This window comes from Ambystoma mexicanum, chromosome 5q (genome assembly GCF_040938575.1).
Source record: "Ambystoma mexicanum isolate Mex_15411 chromosome 5q, UKY_AmexF1_1, whole genome shotgun sequence".
Taxonomy (NCBI): Eukaryota; Metazoa; Chordata; class Amphibia; order Caudata; family Ambystomatidae; genus Ambystoma; species Ambystoma mexicanum.
Genome location: NC_090933.1, coordinates 616,063,399 through 616,090,160, shown reverse-complemented (window position 1 = coordinate 616,090,160; position 26,762 = coordinate 616,063,399). Strand labels below are relative to the sequence as shown.

The window sequence follows — 26,762 nt, the reverse complement described above, 5'->3', positions numbered from 1 at the left end:
TTTTTGAGGGTCCTAAAGCTCTTAAGGTACTGGGAAGGACTTTTCCCAAATCTAGATATCAAAACTAGCTTCAGATTTTCATACTCAAATCTTTCAAGTTACCCCACCTCCATTACAGCATCAGTTGCAACCTGGGGGAGCCTAGACAAAAGCCAAGGAATCAACCGATTCCCTGTGAAACCCTGAATCCCATAGTTGTATTCAAAAGCAGCCAACCAATCTAAAATATCAAGTACCACCTCATACATACTCACAGCTTCGTTAGGCATGCAAGGACTCACTGGAAGACCTAGAAGACTCTGGGAGAGAACCATTTTTAAGAGAGAATTTCTTCATTTCAAGTTCATGATTCAATTCCATTTCTCTGAGCCCGAGTTCTTGATGTTTGTTTTCAGTTTGCATTTGGAGCTTTTTAAATTCTAACTCAAGTTTCAACTTTTCAAGAGAGACAAATTCTGGACTCAGTACTGGACCTGGTAGGGTCCCTGTGGCTATAGGTTGAGGGCATAGAGCTGGTTGAGGTAAAGAGGGCCTCTCTTCCTGAGACTCCTCTGACTCCAACTCATTAATATCATTAGATTTGGACTCATCATCATCATCATCCTCCTCCTCCTCATCATCCTCCTCCTCCTCCTTATCCTTATCAACACTATCCAGATTTGCTGGAGGGGTAGGGGTTATAGCTCTACCTCCCAGTCTTTGATAATTCAACAATGTCTCAATCATTTCCTTTTCTTGCCTTTAACAGAGAGGGACCAGACTTTATACATATCTTTCAGTTGATCTTTTGTTAGAATGATCAGGGCTTCCTGTTTGTAGTTATTCATATTTGGCATTATAAAACAATTGCTTTTCTAGTGGCGTTTATCCTTGTGAAGGTTATTTGAACAAAAGTTAGAACAGCACTCTCAATGTAATAACTATACTTTATCCTCACCGCTGTACACCAGTGTTAGCCAGAATTGCATGCAGTACCCTTTGGGAACACCACACACAATTAGGACTACAGGTGTAAGCAAGACCAACCTTTAGATAGTTTGCCAGCTTTGTGACCAGTCCCCGTGCAGTGCAGGAGTCTGCCGTCCTCCCTCTTGTCCCTACTACTGAGGCTCAGGAACAGTGAGATCTGCAGGAACTGCCAGGAACAGAAATCTTCAGATGCATCTTTTTCTTCAATCTAAGGTACTGTGAAAACCTGACCGAGAGAACTTACCTCTCACTGTGAAAGTTCGTGGAACTTTGGCAACTTGTAGGCCTAGTCAGCTTGTGACCTGACATATGAACCTTTCTTCCGTAAACTACTTCTGAGAACCGAGTCAAAGACTTATCTATTAAATACCAGAACCGCTTTAACTACACAAGAATATAGTTCATTCACTTTGGCCTACCTATTGCATTGAATCTAATCCTCTGGTGAACTCAAACTATTTGCACGGTTTTAAAGTAATTGTAATATTAGTTTTATTAACTTTTGCCTTTTTGCTCCCACTTCAAATGCTCTGAATGCCATTTTGCTCCTCCTTCAAAGTAGCTTAATTGTTTCTGAACCAGTTAGTGTGAAGTATTGTAGTGTATTTGTGTGATATTGATTGCCTCCTTTTAGTGAATGTTTTCTAACTGACTGTGTAATAAATTAATAAGTGTTTGTGTCTATCTGAATACTTGTAAGGATGTTACACAAAGGTCTACAATCACAAGTTCACATTCCCTCTTGAGATAAGCCAGGCTGCTCAGCTCGCTACCAAAAACTGTGTGGTACACACTTCTACCAAAGGTTGGTTTTGCTTACACCTGTAGTCCTAGTTGTGTGTATTGGTCCCAAAGGGCACTGCATACAAACTTTGCCTAACACAGTCTTCTGGGATTTTGGCTGCAGATCCTGAAGTCCTCCTGCTGCAAACTCTTCTGTGCAGACGTACTGTGTTGGCTTGGGTATTACTTACCTTCGGTCTCTTGTGATTGCTGTGTAGCTTTGGGGTGTTTCCTGTGATTAGGAGTCCTCTTGTTCAGTTCACCAAGGCCCCTACTAGAATCCTCCTTCTCTGAAATCCCTGGATGCTCAACTAACTTAAAAGTAGAATACTCACTTGTTTGAACAGTCTTCCTCTTGAACTCTGAACTTTGCCTGCAACTGAGCCCTATCTCACCATGCCTACAACTGGCTCCTAGACCACTGGCGTCCATCTTCTGCCTCTGAAATAACTCATGTTATAGAATTAGGAAGGGCTGGGTATTTAAAAAAGGGGTCTGCCTTGAAAAGTAAAACAAGTGCTGAAAAGTGCACTTACTTGTAAAAAGGTTAGTAGCCAATTTAGAACGAGCAGTTACAAAAGTTCTTACCTTGAAAGTGTTCCGTCACTTGTAAAAGTATATGTAAGGTTATTTTACTTCCCTTGGAAATGTTCTGCCATTCTGAAAGCACAAAGTCTCGCCATTCTAACCAAAAGTAGGTTAATTTACTCACCTGCGACTTGGGTCCTCCTCTTCCCGAAAGTAATGCTGTTGGTTCCACAGTACTATTAGGATATAAATGTATGAGTGTCCCCAATTGGGTCTTGCTCACCCCCACCCCCAACTTGCTGTTAATAAGTCTGCCTTAGGTTATAAGGATTCTTAAATTGCCGATACCTCCTTTTAAAAGTATATAGGTTTTACCTGCCTAGAATAGCTTTGTGCCATTCTGGAAAAAATGTCTTTAGGTGTAGCTGACGTTGGTATGCATAGTGCAATCCTCAATAAGTGTAAAAAGTTCTTACTGATCTCAGACTGTTCCACTGAGCTGAAAAGTGTATAATTGTATATTACACCCCAAGGTCCAGGTCCCCTAGTATAACTTATCCTGAATCAGAGTGATAGATTTTTACTGTTCCTAGATTAAGTGTTCCCCTATGCAGGAAAGTATACTGTACAGTTGCTTTACTATGTGATTTCTTTGCCGCACGTCACAGTACAACTGCTAGGATCTACTATTCTATTACAGAAAGTAATCTAAACAGTAACCATTGGTTTTTACTCGCCAAGAATAGGTGTGAGCAATACTGAATGTGTATGAAAAGGTTTGACTTACCTAGACTACTAAATAAGGGAATAGTTTCTTACCTGTAACTCCATTTCTCGAGCATTGGTATCTTTCATGGATTCACATGCTTAGAATATTCCCCGTCGTCAGGCTGGAAATCCTCGGTAAGTTATATAGACATTTTCCATAGGAAAAAATTCCGACACTTTTGTGTCCTATCTATGTCGCTTTGGGCTGCGCACGCCAGCGCCACTAGGACGTAGAGGTGTATATATAGCCCCGTCCCCGCGGCTCCCTCAGATTTCGGCCCCCAAAGTAGTATGGGGGGGGATCTCTGGTTTGCATGCTCAGGGGAAGCAGGCGGGCGCATGTGAATCCATGAAAGATACCAATGCTGGAGAAATGGAGTTACAGGTAAGAAACTATCACCTTCTCCAGCATTGGATCTTTCATGGATTCACATGTTCACATGCTTAGAATAGATTGTATAGCAGTATCCCCCAACATTGGAGACGTGTATGCAAACCAACATCACAATGCATATTTACCATGGCAACACATTACATTATAGTATGTTAACAGTGAAAGACACAACACTTTAAAGCATAGTTGCCGAAGGGTGCAACCCCCACTTAGGGCTCACCTTATTGGAACAGGTGACTTGGTACTGCACGCCCCATCTGTGTATCTTCAGCATGTTGCTGTGCGAGACAGTAATGCCGGGTAAACGTGTGTGGTACCGACCAGGAAGCCGCCTGGCAGATATCCCCCAGCGGAATTCCGGACCACAACGCCGTGGACGACGATGTAGATCTCGTCGAATGGGCCCTTGGACGCTTTTCTAGTGGTTTTCCAGCCTTGGAATGACAAGAAATGGCCGAAGACACCCATCTGCATAGTCCTTGCTTGGAGATCGCCTTTCCCTTAGCCGCAGGACCATAAGCTACGAAAAGTTGTCGTGTCTCTGAAGCTTTGAGTGCGATGGAGATAAAATTTTAAAGCTCTTTTCACGTCCAATGTATGGAGAGTCTTCTCTGCCACCGAAGACTGTTGGAAAAAATGTAGGCAACACTATAGAAGCGTGTTTAGGGAACATGGAAGGCACTTCAGGTATGAAATGCGGGTTAGTGGCCAGCACAACTTTATTACTGAAAAACCTCCAATACGGAGGGTCGATCACTAAAGCTTGTATTTCTGACAGACGTCGAGCTGAAGTAATGGCCACCAGGAAAGCAAATTTCCAAGACAAAAATGTTAATGATGTCGACGACATTGGTTCAAAAGGGGGTTTCATCAGGGATGCCAGAACCAGGTTTAGACTCCAGATCGGTGGAAACTTCTTCGTTGGAGGAAAGGTTTGAAACAACCCTTTAAGGAAGTGTTTAACTAGGCGGTCACTGAATAATGGAGTTGAATGTCTCTTCCGAGTAAATCGAGATGGCAGCCAGGTGCACCTATATGGATGAAACGTACAACCTGTTTTTAGCCAGTAGTAACAAGTATGGTAGGAGCTGTTCCGGTGTGATCGTCAGCGGGACCAAACCTGGTTGACCTGCGCACCATATGCAGAACCTTTTCCATTTGTATGAATATGAAGCGTTCGTGGAAGGTGCCCTTGCTGCTTGCAAAATGAGACAATCCGCTGGAATCGCTAACGTGCCAAACTCGGAGAAATCAGGAGCCAGGCCGTCAGACTGAGGCTGTCCGGGTCGTGATGCCAAACTACCCCTTTCTCCGGAGACAGAAGGTTGGGGATCTTGTGGAACCTCATTGGTTCTTCCGTTGAAAGGTGAAGTAGATCGGAGAACCACACTTGTCTGGCCCAATACAGGGCCACCAGGATCACCCGACATGGATATCTGTGGAACCATTGCAGAATCCGACAGATGAGGAAATGGGGGGGGTGGGGGCATACAGAAACTTGCCCGTCCACGGGAAGGAGAACGCGCCCCCTAGCGAGTCTTGTTGTGGCCACCTGCTCGCGCATTGTGAGCATTTCTTGTTGTCTCTCGTCGCAAAGAGATCGAGGGCCGGATGACCCCATTTCGCGAAGACACAGTGCAGTTGTTGGTCGTTCAGTTCCCATTCGTGTAGACGATTCATCTCCCTGCTGAGAGCGTCTGCTTGCACATTTTTTACTCCTGGTAAGTGGAACGCCAACAGATGTATGTCGTATTGGAGGGCCCAATGACAGATCTCCTGGCTTCCGTCGACAGGATCCTGGAGTGAGTTCCTCCCTGCTTTCGTAGATAAAACATTGTTGTCGTGTTGTCTGTCATGATTCTCACCACTGAGCCCTTTATCTGTGGTAGAAAGGATTTCAGGGCCCAACGCACCGCCCTCAACTCTAGCAGATTGATGTGAAGGGCGGATTCTTCTGATGACCAACGACCCTGAACCTGTAGGGACCCCAGATGAGCTCCCCACCCAGTTAGAGAAGCATCTGTCACCACTGTCCTCTGGAACGCAGGTTCCAGCAGGGGGCATTCCCTTCGTTAGATGTACGGAAATTCTCCACCATTGAAGAGCCTGCACGAGCTGGCCGTTGATGGTCAACTTGTCCGACCAGCGCCCTCGACTCCGTGCCCATCGGTCCGCCAAGAATTCCTGAAGAGGCGACAATTGTCAATCAAGGGTATGCAGGACGACATGGTCCCCAGCAGGGACATGTACCTTCGCACCGACACTCTGGTGTCGACCTTCCATTCCGATGCCTTTTGTTGCAGTTTGTGAACCCTTTCGAGGGATGGCCTCACCAGCCCCGACTGTGTGGAACTCTGCCCCCAAAAAGGCCAAGGTCCTTGATGGTTTTAATAAGGACTTGTCGAAGTTCACTGCGAAGCCCAAACGTTGTAGGAGGGACATGGTGGCATCTAGGCTTTCTTGTGCCCTTGCCTGAGACAATCCCCTCACTAGCCAGTCGTCCAAATAAGGGTACACATTGTGACCTTCCTTTCTTAACCAGGATGCTATTGGAGCCAGACATTTGGTGAACGTCCTGGGGGACGATTTTAGCCCGAACAGGAGGACCTTGAACTGATAGTGGGTTTGTCGAACGACGAACCGCAGAAATCTTTTGTGTCATCGATGCATCGGGATATGGAAGTATGCGTCCTGAAGGTCTACCGGCGACAAATAATCTCCGGGTTGTATCGATCGGATCACCTCCTGGAGCATAAGCATTTTGAATTTTAAATTCTTGAGCAGTTTGTTGAGTGCTCGTAGATCCAGAATGGGACGGAATTTTCCATTTGGTTTCTTGACGGCAAAGTAACAGGAGTACACTCCGTGTCCTTTTTCTGCCACCGGGACCAGTTCTATAGCCCCTTTCTGCAGCATAAGCACCACCTCCTGCAGTAGTATTTGAAGGTGGGGCTGAGCCGAGAACACCGGTGGAATGTGTGGTGGCTTGTCCTTGAACTGTAGAGAGTGGCCCAGATGAATCGTGTCCAAAACCCATTGGTCTGTTATGTGCTCCCACTCGTCGACGTGACGAAACACTCAGCTCCCCAGGACGTCCTGAAACATGTCATTGTTGGTTCTTGGCTTGTTTATCTTTCGTCGATGAATGGTAGGCACCCCGCTGTCTGGAGGTTTGGTAATCTCTGCCTCTACGAGAAGACTGGGCTGCACGTCTGTAGCCTTGGGACGAGTAGGAGGGTCTGTTGAAACCTCGGTCTCTAGATGACCCAAACCGGGAGTTACCAGAAGCCCCTCTGAAGGACGAAAAGAACGAAAATTCCTACCACTCTGGAGGGCTCAGAGTGACCGCGCCGTGTCAGTATCCTCTTTCATGCCCTTCAAGGCCTCATCAACTTTTTCACCGAACAGTTGTTCCCCTTCACACGGCATATCCAAGACTTTATATTGCACCTCCGGTCTGAACGTAGTGCACTTGAGCCAGGCTTGTCTTCGTAGTACTACGCCATTATTGATTTGCTTAAATCCGGACTCGGCTAGGTCGACAGCAATGTTTATAGCATGGTTGGAGGCTTCTTCTCCTTCCCGCACTAGCAACATGGCGGACTTTCTATGTTCCTCGGGCAAATGTTCCAAGATAGGAGCCAGCCGGTGCCACACTTCCCTGTCATACCTAGACATAATCGCCAAGGAGTTGGCTGCTTTAACTGTAGTCGCGCCGACCGACGGAACCTTCTTGCCAAAAGCGTCTTGCCTCCTGGCTTCGTTATCAGGTGGGTTTGTGCATTTATGTTGAGACCTGGCCTTTCTAGCCGCCGCCGCAGATACCACCGATTCCGGCGAAGGTTGAGACATCAAGCACTTGGGAGTCGATTCCGGAGCCTTGAATTTCTTCTCCAAACGACCTTCCTGCCGGCTCCGAGAAAGGATGACGCATGGTCTTCAGGCCCTCTTGCCAGACATGGTCTAAAATAGGGATGGCGAATATGGATTTCCTTCTCTTGCCCATATGATCAAAAAGAAAACGATCCTTTTTCTCTTCTTCAGGGACTAGGCCAAACTCGGCACACACCTTACTCATCATGACATGGAACGCCCCCACGTCGTCAGGTGGTGATGGCTGCGCCGGACTTCTCAGAGCTTCCATTTCCGCTTCAGAGTCCCATGTTGGGTCCCTTGAGGGGGATAGTGAGATGTCTGAACCCGACCCTTCGCGGTCTGAATCAGAGTCCGGTAGTTCTCCCTCTTCTTGTGGGTGAGGGCGATCTTCCACCGCTTGGGAAGCAGCAGTAATCCTGGTAGTCAAGCGAGGAGCCGGGCCCGTCTCGTCTACGTAGACTGAAGCCGTGCTGGGGCACTGGGCTGAGGTATCTGTGTGTCCAAATGCTCCACCAGCTTCTGTAGTGCATTTAGCACCTCCAAGGACAGCACTGCCTGGGGGTTCAGTAATGACGAGGTCATAGGGATGGTACCCCCACTTAGGTTGCAACCCCAGATCGGTTGGGTGGGCAACCGGGCCACGTTCCTAGTCAGCCGACGAGATGGAAAAAGCCGCCTCTGGTTGTAGCAGGGCCTCAGGCGGAACGGGGTCGAAAACCTCTGGTTGCCATCCCATAGACGGAACCACTGTCGACGACGATATGTTTCCTACAGCCGCAGTCTGAACCGTGGGAGGAGCCGCCGATGACGCCGGCGTCGACGAGCGGGCCGTCGACGAAGCAAGTGGCGCCGGGCCTTGAGGCGTTCCCGCCGATTTCTGGGCCGACTTGCTGGCCGAGGCCTCTCAACTCAAGGTAGACTTATGACGGTCTCCTGAGGAGGATTTAGATGGTTCTTTTCTCTCCTTTTTTGATGAGGAGGAAGAAGACGCCTTGTGTGAAGAGGGGGCCTTCGAATTTTTCTCCGAATGCTTCTCCGAGGGGCATTTTTCAGCAGAACACGCCTTCTTCGCCGGGGGTTATGACTTACTTCTGGAGGCCCTGGAGCCCACCTCCGATGCCGGGTACGCACCCGCCCCGTCATTGAGCCAATCGACAAGGCGTCTTTCTCGGTCTTTGAGGGTCTTCTGGGAGAAGCCCTGACAGATTTCACATGTGTCCACTGTGTGGTGAGGATGAAGACAGTAAATGCAGTCCATATTACCATCCCCTTCGTACACCTTCTTAAGACCGCATATAGCGCATGGACGAAACAACGCGTTTCCAGACATTTTTTCGAGAAGAAAAAACAGTCGCAGAAGTAGAAAGTACAACCTAACCAAATAGCAGATACGCGAGGTAATCCCACTACTTTGGAAGACGGTTGAAATCTGCGGGAGCGGGGCTATATATATACACCTCTACCTCCTAGTGGCGCCGGCGTGCGCGGCCCAAAACGACGTAGATAGGACACAAAAGTGTCGGAATTTTTTCCTATGGAAAATGTCTATATAAAACTTACCGAGGATTCCCAGCCTGACGACGGGGAATATTCTAAGCATGTGAATCCATGAAAGATCCAATGCTGGAGAAGGTTGATGCTTTGGTCGGTCTACTTTAAAACATAGTGTTGTGTTTTTATAATGTGTTCATATGATCTGTGATAGTACTTATTTCCCCCAAGATTTATCTGGGCATACTTTTACTTAAATAAACCATTTAGGTTTACAATACATATAGTGTATCAGTGTTTCTTTGGCCTATATTTGTATTACAATTTCTTTGTACTGATTCTACAGCCCTCTCTCCCTCCTAAAATAAGCCTGGCTGCTCTGAGAAACCTGAAGGTGTCTCGCCCGCTAGTCCCTGGGGATCTGTCATCCAGGTGGCCAGGACACAGCCATCACATTTGGACCAGTTCCAGGGGGTGGATCAGTGCGGGAGAATCACCTGGATGAGTGGTGTTCGAGGAGTGGAAGTGGGACACCGGATCGCGAGACACAGTATCCCCTTCCCTGTAACACCTTTTCCCCACCCAACTCAACCCCCCACCTCCCCTTTTCTGACACAAACATTCTCACGGACAGCTCACTGTGAGAGAAAACAGACCAACACCTGAGTCGTATACCTGACATGTCCCAAAACAATGGTCGGACAGGATCAGGCAATTACTGATTACACACACACCCAACTTCCATCATACTTCACCACACGGATAAAAGGTAGAGCACAAAAACACACGAGGAAGCAGCAGTTCCAAGATAGCAGTTTAATACAAGGAGAAAGATGGCAAGACCGAAGAGGGCTGCAAGGAAGTGCCCTTGACCTTTTCAGAGAAAGACTCCCTTTCATGAGCCTTCGGGAATAAGAAAAGACAGACCTGGAATCAATTCTGAAGAAAAATGCACTGTGTGTTGGAGATACTCTGGGCTCTCCCACGTCGATAGCCAAGGCGAAAAGAGCATTTGCTGCCATGGTACTGTCTTTGGCTCCCACAACAAAGCAGTGCCCGTGAAGTCAGAACAGCCAGTGAGTTGGGGAGACTGATACCAGACCAGCTTGTGTTGAATCCAAGGCTGCAAGCGGCAACATTGTTTAGAGAAAACTGAAGAGTATGTGACAAGTGACACTCAATTAAAAAACAGATCAGTGACTTAGCCTTTGAAGCCAAGACAGATACCGTAAACAGAGTGGTCCGGTGCCACATGGGTGCTCATTCGAAGGACTGTGCGATATCCAACTGAAAGGTGGCCAATGTAAAAAGGAATTGTGAAATCGAAGTGGTCCTGCAATGGTCAAGCCAAACCCTGTGCACATTCGAAAGTCTTTGATACTTGATGCTAACTGAAATTGGTCGGAACACGGCTGAGGGAGACTAATTGGCTTAAGGAGGGCATCTGAGCCCGGCTGAGGGGGATCCAGTGTGAATAGTGAATCACCTAAATTGAGTACTTGTAAGAGGAAAAGAACCTCATTTGTTTTGTCGTATTAGGCCCTCTGCATGAAGAGACTTTGATAGGCAAAGAGACTTGGGCACAGAAGGCCCTGATGCTAGTGATTGGACGGTATCCTCGTGCTAAAGAAGTCAGAGATTGTGCTACGCTCCAGTGAACAGCCTGGTCCCAATAGCCTGAACATCCTGACATATTTTTGTGAACACTTATTTCTTATTCGTAAACTCTACCCCACACTATTTGTATGTAGAGGTAAGGATTGGCAATCTTTGTTAGTATAGGCCCTTATTTTGACAAGAATACACTAGGACTGTGTTATTATTTGATGGTTGTAACTTGCTCCCATCTGTAGATTTAGGACTTGATGGGCGTTTATCATACCTGTGTCGAAGTTCAATAAACACCCTTGAACTGCGGTCACTTGTGTCCGTCTTACTGTTGATACCTTGGGCCTCATTACGAGTCACCCAGTCTGGAAATAACGGTGGTGGTAAACCCGCTGCCACCGTTGTTTGCAGACCGGGTGATCTCGAGTACTGCAGGCGGGAGGTGTCATTCCCGCCAGGTCTGACCAGGCAGGTTTAACACCACCCGCCTGCAGGCGGACGTGGAAAGACCAGCACCATCACGAGATGGTGCCGGTGTTTCCACTTCCCCATTGGGTCCTCTGGGACTCAATGGGCATGGAGATTTATCAAATTCCGCTTCCGGAATTCCCGGGGTCGTACTGCCCCCGGTAATTCCGGGAATCACGGAGGCGGAATGGTAATACGAGTCCAGCGGTAACCTGCCGGAATTTCAGGCACGTTACCGCCGGACTCGTAATGAGGCCCCATGTCTTCCTTACACTACCCGATCATACTCGGGTGGTACAGCCTTATACTAAGAGTGGAGTCGTGTACTCTCTCAGTTGAATGGTTTTACTGAGCCCTTAGTTGGACTTCAGAAAAACTGTCCCAACAGCAAGTACTTTTACACTAGTTATACTTTTCAAGACAGAATCCTTATCTTATAAAGTACTTCTAGTCAATAGCATGCATTTTCTCAGAGGCAGAAGAGGGATGCTAGTGGTCTAGGAGCCAGATGTAGGCAGGCCAAGATATGGTAAAGTTTCAGGAAAGTCAGAGCGTCATAGAAGATCTTCTTAAACAAGTAGGTATTCAACTTTAGAATTAGTTGAAGTGTTCAAGGACTACACAGAAGATTCACTATATGCGTTCCAGCATTAGGCCTGGGCAAGTGGTATGGGCAAACCTCCAACCACACAAATCACCCACTCAGCCTCACAGGATTCACACAAGATTGAAGTAATTATTAACCTAGCGAACAAAGTACCTTAGGAGAAAAGTAGAGCTTCTGAGGGGATACCCTCAGGATGCAGCAGCACAGGACCTGGTCCCTGGATTATTGGTCTGGTGACAACAGAACTGAACACTGGATGAGAACTTGCTGCAGCAGTTATCAGAGGAGGCTTCTAGCAAATGTTTCTTCGCGGGGGTCTTGCGGCTCTGTGAATGTGGCAACCTTTTCCAGGCGCTAGGTTAAGAACGAATCTCGCCAGTCCGATTCGCTTCACTCTCTCGATCCTACACTCTGGGGAGGGGATGTCAGGGATTCAGAAATTGTTTATCTGGGAGTTCCAGGAGGAGCCCACCAAAGCTTCAGATGGAATAGGACTTCGGAAGACCATGCACCGCACAGTGGCTCGAGGTCCCAAGGTATTGGCGGTTTGCAGCCCAGCAAGGTCGTTCCACGTTGTGGGATGGCTCAAAATGCAGGTTGTCTTGAGACTAGTTGATCTCACCAGTAGGATCCGGAATGCCGGGTCGATTGGAAGTAAGGGTTACATCAGGTTATGGTTAGGTAGCAGGCTCTCTGGTCGCTGAAAATCGCTATAGAGACTTTTCTTGCTCTTCGGATTTGGTTCCAGTGGTAGACTTGTCACCAGCTTCCAGGATCAGAGTATTCAACAGGAACTACAGCACAACTTCTGCAAACTCTCCTTGCAGTTTACAGAAAGGGGTGGTCTGGCTGTCCTGTCGGGACAGCCAGCCCCACATTGGGAAATGGTTCCTTTCAGGCAAGGTGAAAGACAAAAGGGCTACGGAGTTGGACTCCTCCCTCGCTTCCTGCATTCTCAGACACTCTGGCGCCTCGGTGGGGAATACAAAGAATTCCAACCAAAGACAAAAACTTCAACCAAGTTCGTTCCTAGAATGGCAGAAGACAACCTAGGAAACAACAAGCAAACGAGAAATGCCGAAAAAAGGAGCCCACCATTCTAGAAGAACAGTGGCCCTCCTGTGCAATACTGAGGCTGATTTGACAGCCTACCAGTAATAAAGACTAAAAGTCAAAGGTAAAACCACTGCCGCCAGCCATTCAAGTAAACTTGCAATTGTAGCAAACGTTACCAGGTAAGCAAGAAAGAGGAATACATTGTATCCCCCCAGCACTCCAAATAAGGCGGGGTATGCTAGCTCACTAAAATCAATGTAAAGGGGATGTGAATCCCACTTTACGTCTTAGGAACAGTAGTTCATCCAAGAAATAATTAAAAGGAAGCCATAGCATGTAAAATGCTGTGTGCTGCCATAAGTGTTAGGTAAGAACGAGTGCAGCCCCCAACTGGTGTGGGACTACTCAAGACTTCTCTCTTGGCATTAGGTAACCCACATTTTAATGAAAGCCTGCACTACACAAGTTTGCAGTGTGACTGAGCAGCCAGGCTTATCTTAAGAGGCGTAATGTGAGTTGTAGAGCTGTAAAATGAAATCAGCAATTTCACAGGTATCCAAGTAAACGCTTGATATTTATGATTCTTTAAAAGGCAGTAATTAGCTGTAAAATGAATCCGAAGTTAGGATTCAATTCAAAACGTGAACAATAAAAGCAGGTGGGTAATGTATTTATGTGTTACACATGTTCCTGCACCCAAAGGTGATGTCAGTATAACATTTATATTGGAAACTCCTTTGTAATATTGAGTTATTTACGGAATTAAAAGTTAGGGGTAGATCAGAACAGACTGATAAGTTATAAGAACAGTTAGATTCTCCCAAAGGGATGCAGGCAGTCTATTGTCCCAGAATTAAAGTGTTAAACATTTAAAACCTTTGAGGCAACACGCACTGCCAAAGCCAATAGGTTCAGAAGGACGCCTTTAGGGAGCCAGGACAGCCAAAGTCAATGGGCAAAGTCAAAGTTCTGATGCTCTTCTTAGAAAATATTTCTTAAATACTCAGTGTTCAAAAGGGACATAACTCAAGGGGAGTCACCTTTAGAAAGCTCAAGCTGTAAGGCCAGTGCAGGTTAACTTAGGGTTAAATAGCACTCCCAAAGATAGGAAGCACCCCAAATGGGAAAGGGATAATGTACCCCAAGCCCCACTGTACCATTGAAATGAAGAAGTTGTTCCAGCTGGATGCCTTCTGGATGCAATGCATCAGACCCTTGTTCCTGGTCCTTGGTCATGGTGACGAAAGGGAGGATGTCTGGCGGGCTCCTGCGGCAGCACTCTAGAGAGGGCCTCGGCAGCAATGGATTTCCATCAATTCAGCAGCTCTTTGTGGTATTGGTGCCTTTTTATGAGCACCAAAGAAGAATGAAAAGCTCTGGTTAGAAGTTACTTGATCCCTCGGTCCTGGACTCTGGTGAGGGGACTCTGGACGCAGATTTCTTGCTTCTGTAGGGTCCTTTGGATGCCCATGAAGAGTTGGCCAGATTCACACTTCAGAAGACAATGCACTCAAAGGTGGTCGAGGTACCCCAGGATTTGGGCTCTGTAGCCTTGGAAAGTTACAGCAAGTCATGGTTTGCGCCAAAATAGTTTGGCTGGTGGGAGCAACTAACCTCGAGACAGAGGGAGGAAGTCGTCCTTTACAGTTCTTCCCTGTCGGTTCAGGAGGGTGCTGCTGGCATCTTCTCTAATCTTCCGATTCGGATGTTATCCCTGCAGTGGTCGACTTTGCTCTTAGTCCCAAAAACATTGCTCTTTATCCAAGTTGCTATTCATTCACAGCCCTAGGCTGTCAATCACACAGCAGGGTGGTTGTCTAGCCGGCCAATAGGAACTGGTTTCCCTCAGGCACACCTAGAGACAAAGGACAGGGACGTTTCAGGACCCTCCCTCAATTCCTGCCTTTCCAGACACTGAGCCCGGGCGGACTTCAGGGCTGAAGCCCGCCAAAGGCAAAAATATAAAGGACTCCAACAACAGAAACTAACAAGAAATGGCGAAAAAAGAAGACCGGGGCCATTTTCAGAAAATTATAGCCTGCAGATACATGGCACTAGGTAGTAAAAAAGAAACCACTGCCACCAGCCATTCAAGTGAGTTAGTGTAACAATATGTTACATGAGGAATGGGTTACAGGAGTTACTATGCAACTCCCCCAGCACTCCACATAGGGTGGTGTGTGCTGGACCCATAAAGTAAAGGTAAATAAGACAGGGGTCATTTTACTATTCTTGGAAACAGTAGTTCACCCAAGAAAATGTAGTTAAACATCAAGAAAAGTCCAAGGGACTTCTCATTGGCACTGCACAAAAAGGTACTGTGTGTCAAAATGCAAAAGCAGATGCCTGTGGAGTTTAGCAGACTCCATAAAACGGTAAGGAACATCGAAAGTCAGTCAGAAAAACACATGAGTGAGAAAAAGGTCCCACTCACTCTGGAGTAAAAATGTAAAAGTCCTGAGCCCAGCAAAGGACCTGGGGGTCTCTAAGGTTAAAGGGAATTGACACAGAAATGAACATTCTCCCTGACAATAGTATATTACAGTCAGTCCTGAGTTAAAGGCAACTATAACTCCAATCACACACTATGGAGAGACTTACAAAGGTCACCCATACAAAAAGTTAAAGACTAGGTGAGAGGGGGGGGGGGGGGGGGGAGATTCCCAATCACCTAAGGAGAAGGTAAAATAGTTACCAAGTGCAAGCAATAGGTTCTGGCGCTGACACTGATCAGGAAGATTTATCACTGAAATTAAGATCTTACCTAACAGAGGGCAACGTGGAGAGCAGAGAATAGAGGGAAGGGAGAGTAGAAGAGTGGGGGGTAAGAATAGTAGAAAGTTTAGCAATAGTCAGAAAAACAGCACTTGAGGAAGATGAGGAAAATAAGGGAGGTGGGGAAGGGAAGATCAGGATGAGGAGTACAAGAGCATGAGGTATAAAAAACAGTGAGACCTGGGTGGTTGAAAGCCACAGATACTTAAGATCATACCCTCCCCGCCCCAGTTAGGTTCCATCTAGAAGACCCCGAAGGCAGCAAGAGATCAGGTGGTTGCCTTTAGGCCCTCACCACAAGTTAACCATCTCTTCAATAGTCAGGATTACCCATCGATAGTGACCACCTTAGGGTTTAGAGACACCTGGGTTAGGGAGGTCAAAGCCCACAGGAGACATGCGATATGGCCCTTAGTGAGACCCTACTTAAACGTTTTAATAAAAACCCTTGAACCCACTTCGAGAGTTGGTGTGCTCCTGAAGTCATCTGTAACTCAGACACACGTATATACAAAAAGCTGGAATTATGAGTGCCTTTTTCTGAAGCCAAGTTCAGCCAGAAACACTGAACACTTAGTTGCCTATCAAGATAAGCACCAATTACTGTTCCAGTGGCAGAGGCATCTTACCTATCACGAACCACCATTGTAATTTTATCTCCTGCAGCCAGTTTCAATACTTTGTGAGACTTATCGGAACTCCACCCAGCACAGTTTTCACCGTTTATCTGCAGAACTTGGTCACCAAACTTCATACCAACTAAAGATGCTGGAGAATTAGCTTGCACCAATTGAACAAATATTCCCTGTATAAAGGCAAAGAAAAATGGTTAATGTGCATTTACTTCAGTATACATACAAAGCGTTTCAACTTATTACTTTTGCACTTTTACAGCCCTACTAGAAAAAGCGATCATAAAAGCAGAAATGTGTTTGTCACAGCAGGTCTCATAACTCAAGTAAGTTGCCTAAAAAAAAAACAAGCATTGCCAAAGATAATAGCTCTGTCAGTTAAGTGTTTATTAATGGATAGAAGTATACAAAGATAGATGCCATTGTGTGGATGGATGTTAGTGTGGGTGTATCTGTGGGGCTTGGCTGAACAAATGACTTACCTCTGGTATTGTTGTTTTCTGATGCATGCTCCTCATCTTGGAAATAGTCATCTTGCTGCAGCAGACCAGCAGTGGGCGCCGTGCAATATTAGCATTGAAATCCCCCGGCACACTGCTTCCTCGGGGCAGGGCATCCGTTTATAGCTTGCACTGTGCCATAATTCTCCCCCCTGATCCCAATGATCAGCTGCATTGGGAAATTAATCAGTGTTAGGTTATATCTTCATTTTTATACTAAATCTACCTCACTTTATACTGGACTTGTGGATGATTTTTCTCTGCTCCAGAGAAAGTGGGAAATCTTTTTCACCCCACTCACCCTTTCTTTTACTCTTTTATGGTTGCCCTTTTTATGACTCCCCATACTTAATTTCCTATAACGTTTTCGGCAACTGCATTTTCCTATTGCAACACACAGCACTTTCTGTGCAGTGTTGCTGGGGTACCCTTTGGGCTCCTTTTATTTGCTCTTGGTTTCCTTGTGTGAACTACTGTTCCCAAGGGAAGAAAGATGCTTTTTATCCTTGCTACAATCCCCATAGTGAAATTAGCACACCCTACTTTATGTGGAGCGCTTAGGCGATGTTTTAGTTACTTGCCTGTAACTGTATTTCTCCAGCATTTGTATCTTTCATAGATTCACATGCTTGAATATTCCTAGTCGTCAGACTGGGAATCCTCTGTGATTTAAATAATTATTAAACATTAAATATATATACAATTTTTCCATAGAAACAATGTAGATTGGCCATTATGGCCAATGAGCCATTCAATTGTGTAGTCACCTCACTGGTGCTTTATAGCCCTAACCAATGAGGTGGCATGGTTTAAACTCCGCCCCAGACAGCCATCTTCAGATTTTTCACAGCAGTCTAACAGACTAGAGGGAATACTCAGCTCTGAGCTTTTGTTTTTTCTCACTATTAACTTAAATCTTTTTTCTCAAAAAACATCTCCATCTTGATCTCCTGATCAAGCTCTTCCTGCACAGTGCTTCTGGGCTGAGAAAACGATTGTTTTTCACTCGAAATTCAGCGAGTGAATCTTCTCTTCACACCTTGTCAGAGGAGCAAGCTGTCAAGAAACCTTCCCTTCTCAGGGACTGTGTTAGATGCCATAAAAAGCTAGTCTACATGAAAGACCCTCATGAGCAGTGCAGATACAGCCTTTTTCCTCATGACATGCACGGTTGTGATATCTGTAAGACTTTTTCTAACAAAAAACTCTCCAGGACAGACATAGAAGACTCCCTCTACATTTTGAATCAAGAGGACACTCTTCTGATGAAGAATCCGCTAAGACAGCTCCTGTACCATCTATGAAATCTTCAGAGAAGCAAACTTCAAAAAGAAGGGCGTCCTCTGTGGAAGGAAGCTCTTCTCCTTCACATAAGAGCAAGAAAAAAGGTGGAATTGTCATCTTCCCTTGGTTCTGGTGACCAAAAGAAAAAAGCACCGGGACGAGAAAACCTCCTGCAAAGGTAAGGAGAAAATTCTGGGCAGGCAATAGTCATCGAAAACTGTCTACGAGCGGCACCCGATATAGGCTTGTCGACGAGCATGCAGTCCACAAAGCTTTAGACATCGACAATGACACTCCCACTTCGTCGTCCACGACCAAGTCATCGAAATCGGCCACAACTAAGCAATCGGAGGAATCTCACCACTCGTCAACAAAACTCTAGTAAACGGAGGAGCATCACCCATCCACGAAACCATCATCGTCCACGAAATCCTAGTCAACGACATCCTAGTCGACAAAAACTAAACCACCCTCGACGAAAACACAGTCGAACACTGTCAACGACAATTAATCCCTCATCGACAGAAAGGATGATTCCAAGATTCTGTCCACGGATACAGTCTTCCAAAGAAATCGAATAGTTCAAGCCAATGGATCCGGACCGCCAAACCCCAGAAGCACTCAATCTACCAATAGGAGCCCATTTGTCTCCTTTAAGAGAGGACAGAACTTCTGGAAGTCATCCTACAGGAGGACTTTTCAGATTCCAAACTCATTTCTGAGCAACCGATTCGCACTCCCAAGGAGAACAGTCCCCCCTGGCATCACACCACAGAGGAATCCTCAGACCCATTTGATCCACAACTCATGCTCTCAATGCAGAGGTTCATTGACGAATTTAATAGGCGTCAGAGACAAAGGCACGGCTCTTCTACACTGATGGAAAGATCTCCGCAGAGGCTGGTTACACCGCCCCATAATTCTTCAAGAAGCTCTACTAACAGGAGCAGACCTCATAAGAGGGCACGATCACCCGAACATCCCTGCAGGTCGAGGAGCAAGACGCTCAGTGCTTCACCGCCAAGGGTCTCACCTCCAAGATCATCACCTGTGCCAATCACAAGGGACCCCACAAGACCACCCACAAGGGAACCCACGATAGTTCCACTGCATCAGTTTCCGACTGGCAAGAAGATCCTTTCAGGGAATTTTGAGACCCTGAGGAAGGGGAGATAATCCATGAACCAGACACGCAAAGCGATTACATTGTAGAGATTACATTGTAGAGAAGCCTAGGAGGAAGGACTCCCCAGGAGACGCTTCACCACCCGATGACCTTGTGTCTTTTCATACCATAATTGGTAAGGCGGCAAAACTCTTTAACTTGCAATTTGCATCAGAGGCGAAAAAGAAAACAAAAAAAAAAAAATTGGTCCTATGAGCATAGAGACAAACGTAGGACAGTCACTACAATTCCTATTCTGGATACGATATGGGACACTAGAGCTAAGATTTTGGCTACGCCGTTGTCCACACCGGCACTCATTGCAAGACCGGAGAAAAAGTATAGGGCACCAGACATGGTGCCTTTATGCCTTAGAGGGCATACTAAACCGGATTCAGTCAATGGTTGCAGCCAGAAAAAGGCTGGCTTACCCATCGTCGCCCCTTTCAGCTCCACCGGACAAAGGGCGTAAATTAGAAGCCATGGGCAGGAAGCCATCATCGTCCTCTCAGCATTAGGGCAGGAAACCTCTTGCCATGATTGCACGGCTGGACCGTGAGCTATGGCTCTACATGTTCAAGTTGACCAAGCACTTGCCTACGGAACTGCAAGAGGAAGCCAAAGCAATAATTTTGGATGGTGAGGCTACCTCCAATGATATGATCGAAGCGACAGTAGACACAGCGGAGTCAGGTTTCAGACAAATGGCCCATGGTACAGTCTTGAGGAGACAAGTCTGGATGAAGGCTACAAACTTTAGACCAGAGGTTCAGGCTCAGATATCAGATATGCCCTCCGATGGGCAAGACCTCTTTGGTAAAAAGATTGACGACCACCTCAAGGGTATAAAGGTGGACACCGATACGGCACGAGCCATCAGTTCCCTTAAATACAAGGACAAAGATTGTAGATCCTTTCGAGGAGCATCTTCCAAATACAGGGGTTTTAGCCGTCCCTCCTACAATCAGAAAACACAGAGCAACACCTTTCAGACAGATACCATCAAGCAGCAAGTAGATACACCCAGAGAGGTAGACGTGGCTCTAACCAGAGCAAGACCCAGAGCAAGCCAATTTGACAATCCCTCCCTTCTTCTCCCACGGCTCACCCCGGTGGGAGGAAGAGTAAGCTGTTTCTACCAACGCTGGCTAAGAATAACAGACAAATGGGTGCTGCAGGTGGTTCGAAGAGGTCACACCATAGAGTTCCCGGGTCAACCTCTTTTCTCGCTCCAGTTCCACACAAAGTGCATAGTTTGAAGCCGGTCACATTGGAGGCTTGCAAGCTGCTCCTAAAAGCAGCTATAGAACCGGTTACACACCATCAAATCGGAAAAGACTTCCACTCCCACTTTTTTTTTGTAAAAAAGAAAAATGGTCAGCGGAGACCGATTCTGGATTCGAGAGCTCAACAAATTTATCAAGCGCATCAAATTCAAAATGACATCCCTTCAGAACCTTCTCCCATGGCTCAACCAACACGACTTCCTGGCCACCCTCGACTTGGATGTTTTTTTCCACATTCCTATTCATTCTCAGGTTCACAATAGGGGAGTCACATTTTCAGTTCCGTGTCCTCCCATTCAGTCTAAAATCAGCACCGAGTGTATTTACCAAATGCCTTGCACTGGTGGTGGCAAAGCTCAGAAGATTGAGAACGCAAGTCTTCCTGTATTTAGACGATTGTCTTATAAAAGGCAAGCTCATTCAAACGAGAGCATTGCAGTGGCGAAAACACTATCTCCTAAAGAGTCAGGGTTCTCGATAAACGAGGAAAAATCCTGCCCCGAGTAAGACAGTCAGCCGACAGAATATCGGCGCCAATTCATCTGGCCTCATGGTTCCAAAGCAACAGGACAACCACAGTGCGCGCCCTCAAATCCCTCCTGGGCATGATGTCCTCATTTATATTCCTCATACCAAATTGCAGACTCGACATGAGGCCAATTCAAGAGACCCTGGACCACCAATGGAAGTAGGCAGTCGGGTCATGGGAGGATACCATACAACTGCCGGCAACCTTTCACAAGGCCCTCCGTTGGTGGAGCACATCTTAAAACCTACTTCAGGGAATGCCCAACCAAAGTCCAACCTCAATCCTTCTCCTCAGGACGGATGCGTCACTATCGGGCTGGGGAGCACACTTGGCAGTTCTGCAAACAAAGGCACATGGTCCACCCAGGAATCCCAACTGAACATCAATGTTCTAGAGCTCGGAGTAATACGTGGGTGCTGAAAGCCTTCCTGCCGGTACTAGCAGGGCAGGAGGTGACCGTCCAAACAGACAACACAACCTCAGAGTTCTCATCTCAGGAAGCCCAAAAGCTATGGACCTGGGCTTTATCACAAGGTCCACATCAAGGCATCACACCTACCGGGAGTGGACAATGTCCTGGTAGACAAGTTAAACGGAGACTATTCAACATCCCACGAATGGGAGCTAGACGAAGCAGAAGCCCTACGGATATTTCACTATTGGGGACATCCACAGATCCACCTTTTTGCCACCAAGGCCAACAGAAAATGCCAGAGATTCGCCTCCAGGTATCCAGAACACCTCGAGGGGGGACGCCTTCTCAGGGGACTGGACAGGCAAGTTCCTGTATGCCTTCCCTCTGATCCCACTCATAGCGAGTGCTATGCAGACTGAAAGAACAGGCCTGCTTGATTATACTGATAGCGCCAGAGTGGGCTCATCAGATGTGGCACCAAACACTGCATCACCTGTCCCTTTGGCCTCCGATCTGCCTCAACGTTCATCAGAGCCTCTTAACGCAACAAAATCAAAAGGTGCTCCACCACGACCCAGCAAGCCTATCACTCCATGCGTGGTTCCTGAGCAGCGAAATGTAATTAACCTGAATCTGCCTACGGAATGCTGGGACATAATCAAGGCTTCTAGGCTCCTTCTAGACGGACCACTTCTATTCGAAAATTGACTTGTTTCACCAAGTGCTATGAATCATCATCAGTGAACCCTCTCTCAGGATCCAGCGAGCAAATACTACTGTACCTGTTGCACCTAGCCAAGGCAGGGCTCTCCCTTCCATCCATCAAGGTGCATTTATCTGCCACATTGGCATACATAACTAAACCAGGTCAACAATCTTTGCTCACCAAACCAGCTATCAAAAATGTTCTTGAAAGGTTTTATGCGTACTTTCCCACCAACTCCTACATCGGTCCCAGCATGGAGCCTGAACACGGTCCTAGCAGCGCTCATGGAGCCACCACAAACCGATTCATAGGTGACACAACATTTTTATCCGGGAAAGCAGCTTTCTTAGTAGCCATCACATCAGCCAGAAGGATTAGCGAATTGCAAGCCCTTTCTTCAGAACCTCCCTTCACCCTGTTTAAGGACTGCGTCATCCTGAGGATGCATCCTAAATTTCTAGCCAAGGTGCTGTCAGAAATGACTCACTGAGCGCATAGTGCTGCCGACTTTCTTCATGAAAGCTGAGCACCTTGCCCAATATGGCTGCTATCCTCTCCTCCGACGGCGCCACCAGGCACAACACTGTTGAGTCGGGATCCCAGGGACAGGATGCCCTGCGATGGAGTCAAGCAGGATTTGGCATAATTCACTGAGAACCCCAGATCCGTCCGTAGTCGGACGGTCCTCGTCGTGTGGTCTACGGCGATGTCCCTTGATCTGGGCCGGGATGAGTCAGTTGTCCAAGTAAGGGTAGACATGGATCCCTTGAAGTCGTAGATGAGTCCCCCCCCCCCCCGGAGCCAGGCACTTAGTGAAGGCTCTGGGTGCCAACATCAGTCCGAAAGGAAGGGCCTTGAATTGGTAATGCTACCCTTGAATGACGAAGCACAGAAACTTGCGGTGTCCTTTGTGGATGGGGATTTGGAAGTACGCATCCTCCACATCCAACAACGACAGAAAGTCTCCCTCTTCCAGTTGTCCGAGCGCATGTTGAGGAGTGACCATTCTGAACTTCTGGGATCTTACGTATTTGTTCAGTCGTCGTAGGTTGCAGATGGGCCTCCAGCGCCGGTCTTCTTTTGTACGAGGAAGTAGTACCTGGAGCCCCCACACCCACCAGGAACGAGGACCGGCAAGGAGAGCCCGGCGAGGAGCACGCTGCATCCGAGCGGCAGCCGGCCATCCCCGCCCGCAGACACCAGCTGATGCTGCATCTTGCCCTGCCTGGGCACCCCATCGCCTCCCTGGCACCCTTGGCCCCCCCCTGGCACCCTTGCCCCCCCATCTTCCCTTTAAAGCCGCACGCGCCGACATCCACCTTTTCAAAATGTCGGGCGCGATGCGGCATGGAAACGAGGCTGAGACGCCTCTACGTTGCTAGGCAATGTGTATTTGTATTTAAATACAAACATCCGCCGGCAGGCGGAAGAGCCGGCGGCCATCCGAAGGCCTCTTAAGGCCATTCGACCCTGTTTGCCCCTGTTCGCCGCTTTGCAGAGCGAAGACCCTTGCTAAGGCGGTGGAATAGTGTTCTTCCCGCTATCGGCGGTCACCACCCGTGCCCCATGACTATGACTATGACGAACGCCGGCACACCCACAAAGGCTGCCCAACAAGGCAGCCCTGTCTTGAGCCTGTCCAGAGCCAAAGGAGCCTGGGGCCCAGTACTCTGCCCTCCACTCAGCCCCAGGTAAGCACACCCTCCAGAGTGCTCTACACAAAACTTAACGCACAAATCTGCAGACCATAACAATGAACAGTGCATAGACTACTATAACCTACGCTGTTCTATATTGATCTCTGCCACTCTATTGACTATCGCTTATCTGCGCACTTAGCCTGCTTAGTAAATACTTGTACCAACACTGTATTACCTATGCACACCGCCATGTTACTGCTGATACAATGTTTCACCCAGCTGCACACTAGCCCTCTGCATTCCTAGTGCACTGAGATTAGGCATACCCAGATTGTACATGTATTTTAGCCTAATTTTTAAATTTCGAAACTAGGTATACCTTGCATGCAATCGCTCGTAGGAGCCCAACAACCACTCTGATTATGTTGTGCCTCATGGTCGCTAACGGACCACTTTGATTGTGTTATGCCATATGGTCGCTTACAAACTACGCATTCTATGTCACACTGTGATTCTTGAATATCATGGCCTATCTTACTTGGTAAACCCTGACCAACTTGCCACATGCTATCTACACTATCCTACTCTAGCCAGATATCCTAGCGAAGCAAGGGAAGTTAATGGTACCAGTTAACCATACTAACTACCATGTGTTGAAACCTGACCTCCTTGACCCTCATAACTAGTCGCTTTCAGACCTTATCGTAATTGTGTTGTGCCTTATGGTCGCTTTCTGACCTTATTGTAATTGTGTTGTGCCTTATGGTCGCTTTCAGACCTTTATTGCAATTGTGTTGTGCCTTATGGTCGCTTTCTGACCTTATTGTAATTGTGCCTTATGGTCGCTTTCTGACCTTTATTGCAATTGTGTTGTGCCTTATGGTCGCTTTCAGACCTTTATTGCAATTGTGTTGTGCCTTATGGTCGCTTTCTGACCTTATTGTAATTGTGTTGTGCCTTATGGTCGCTTTCAGACCTTTATTGCAATTGTGTTGTGCCTTATGGTCGCTTTCTGACCTTATTGTAATTGTGTTGTGCCTTATGGTCGCTTTCTGACCTTATTGTAATTGTGTTGTGCCTTATGGTCGCTTTCAGACCTTATTGTAATTGTGTTGTGCCTTATGGTCGCTTTCAGACCTTTATTGCAATTGTGTTGTGCCTTATGGTCGCTTTCTGACCTTATTGTAATTGTGTTGTGCCTTATGGTCGCTTTCTGACCTTTATTGAAATTGTGTTGTGCCTTATGGTCGCTTTCAGACCTTATTGTAATTGTGTTGTGCCTTATGGTCGCTTTCAGACCTTATTGTAATTGTGCCTTATGGTACATTGTGCTTCACTATTTTCAACAATGCATTGTGCCCCGACCACTTACCTACAATGCCCATTACCAGACCCCATCACATATAAGCCGGTCGATCTGCCACGGCCACATCTGGCCCTTCACTTACTGTACACCACCCTGTACACCATCTTGGCCTTAACCACCTCGCAACCTGATCCCACTATGGCTATACAACATAATCTGGCGACCACCACTTCTACCACCCTACGGCACTCACCCCTATCCTACAATACGACAGCTCCAAACCCATATCTCAATGAGCCAGCTCTGTGGCTACAACACTTCGCCTCCAAACCCATCCCTATCCAACCGTGCCATACACGCATCAGGAATGCGAGGCTTGGCTCTCGCCTACATTACACCTCAAGAACACATTCTACACCACAGCAATGCAACAATCACATCATTCCTGCCTGATACCAATAGGCCTAAACCCACAGCAGACGAACCCTCATCGCCAGGCCTATCCAGCTGTTTAACCCCAAGGATACGTAGCAAACCATGCGTCACCTCAGTTCGTAACCTAAGACTAGCTACCAGATGTCACCACTGGTCCTATCACGTGAACACAGACAATAGGGACAATCCGGTTAACTCCATCAAGAATAATACCTCTACCCTAGCAGCCTCTTCAACGGCAGAGGCCCCCCCCAGCCAACACCCCCAATACCCAAGCTAAACTCAAAGGTGCGCTCATCAACGCCCGCTCTGTCCCCGCTCACGCGCTAGACATCGCAGACTTCATTGTGACCAAAAATCTTGATTTTCTGGCAATCACAGAAACCTGGTTACATGCGGCTTCAGGTCCTGCCTTGACCCTTGCCATCCCCGACAACTACTCTATCATTAAGTGCGACAGGGACACTAATCAAACCAAGGGGGGTGGATTAGCATTCATACTCAAGAACTCGCTTAATCCGAGAGCTGTGAATACCTACCAGTTGCCCTCCGCCGAACTACTCTCAATTAAACTCCCAATCTCACCCAACCATACCGCTTCAGTGCACCTCATCTACCGGCCACCCGGTCCCATTTCCACATTCGTAGAGGACATCTCTGCCATTTTAGCAGCTAGCATCAAGCCTAAATCCCAAATCATTATACTTGGAGACCTCAATTTGGGCTACCTGGATACGAACGATACCAAAACCTGTGACCTAACAAGTGTCCTCTCTGACTTTGGCCTCACCCAACATGTCAATGAACCGACTCATATCAAGGGACGCACACTAGACTGGGTTTCAGACTTGAATTGCGCATTAAATATAATCTCAGCGTCACCTTGTGCATGGCCCGACCATCATAAAATAACATTCTCTATCAACTCCTGCCAACCCATAGACAAACCCTGCACCGCGCCACCTACCTTCACTCGCAACAAGAAGGACATCACTATTGAGAAGCTACTCCCACTCATCCTCCATTTATTGAACTCGGTTTCTTCCACCTGCACCGACCCCACTGTCCTTGTGGACACTTACAACCGAGCGATGTTAAAAGCCCTTGATTCCATTGCCCCTATCAAACAGCGCAAAGAAAAACCGCGCAACCACCTTAACTCATGGTTCACCCCACACCTACGAGAACTGCACAAAGATAAACGTAAAGCGGAGTCTCTCTGGAGATGTTCCCCTTCACCAGTAAACAAAATTAACCTCCTATCCATCACCCACACGTACAAGGAAGCCATACTAGCGGCTAAAAAAGAAGTGTACAACAACAGGATAATACAAGCACAATCCAACACTAAGGAACTCTTTAAAATTCTCAAGGAATTAGAGTCCCCAGTTGCTCCTCTCGACAAGTGTACCCCCAACGTTGAATGGTGTGCTAACATACAAAAAGCATTACTAAACAAAATCACTACACTCCAAGCTAAAATCAATGCCAAAAAAACCCATCTCATAGACTCAGTAGGTAATCCCCAATCCTACAATATC

General features: G+C 47.1%; 1 protein-coding gene across 2 annotated transcripts in view; it reads right to left on the bottom strand.

Moving 5' to 3' along the window:
• The window catches only part of SDCBP (syndecan binding protein), a 403,969-nt gene that overhangs the window by 154,324 nt on the left and 222,883 nt on the right, over nucleotides 1-26,762 (bottom strand). For both annotated transcript variants that reach the window (XM_069621090.1, XM_069621091.1), the window contains exon 6: nucleotides 15,953-16,128. In XM_069621090.1, the coding sequence (XP_069477191.1) occupies nucleotides 15,953-16,128 (176 nt within the window). The remainder of the gene's footprint in view (nucleotides 1-15,952; nucleotides 16,129-26,762) is intronic.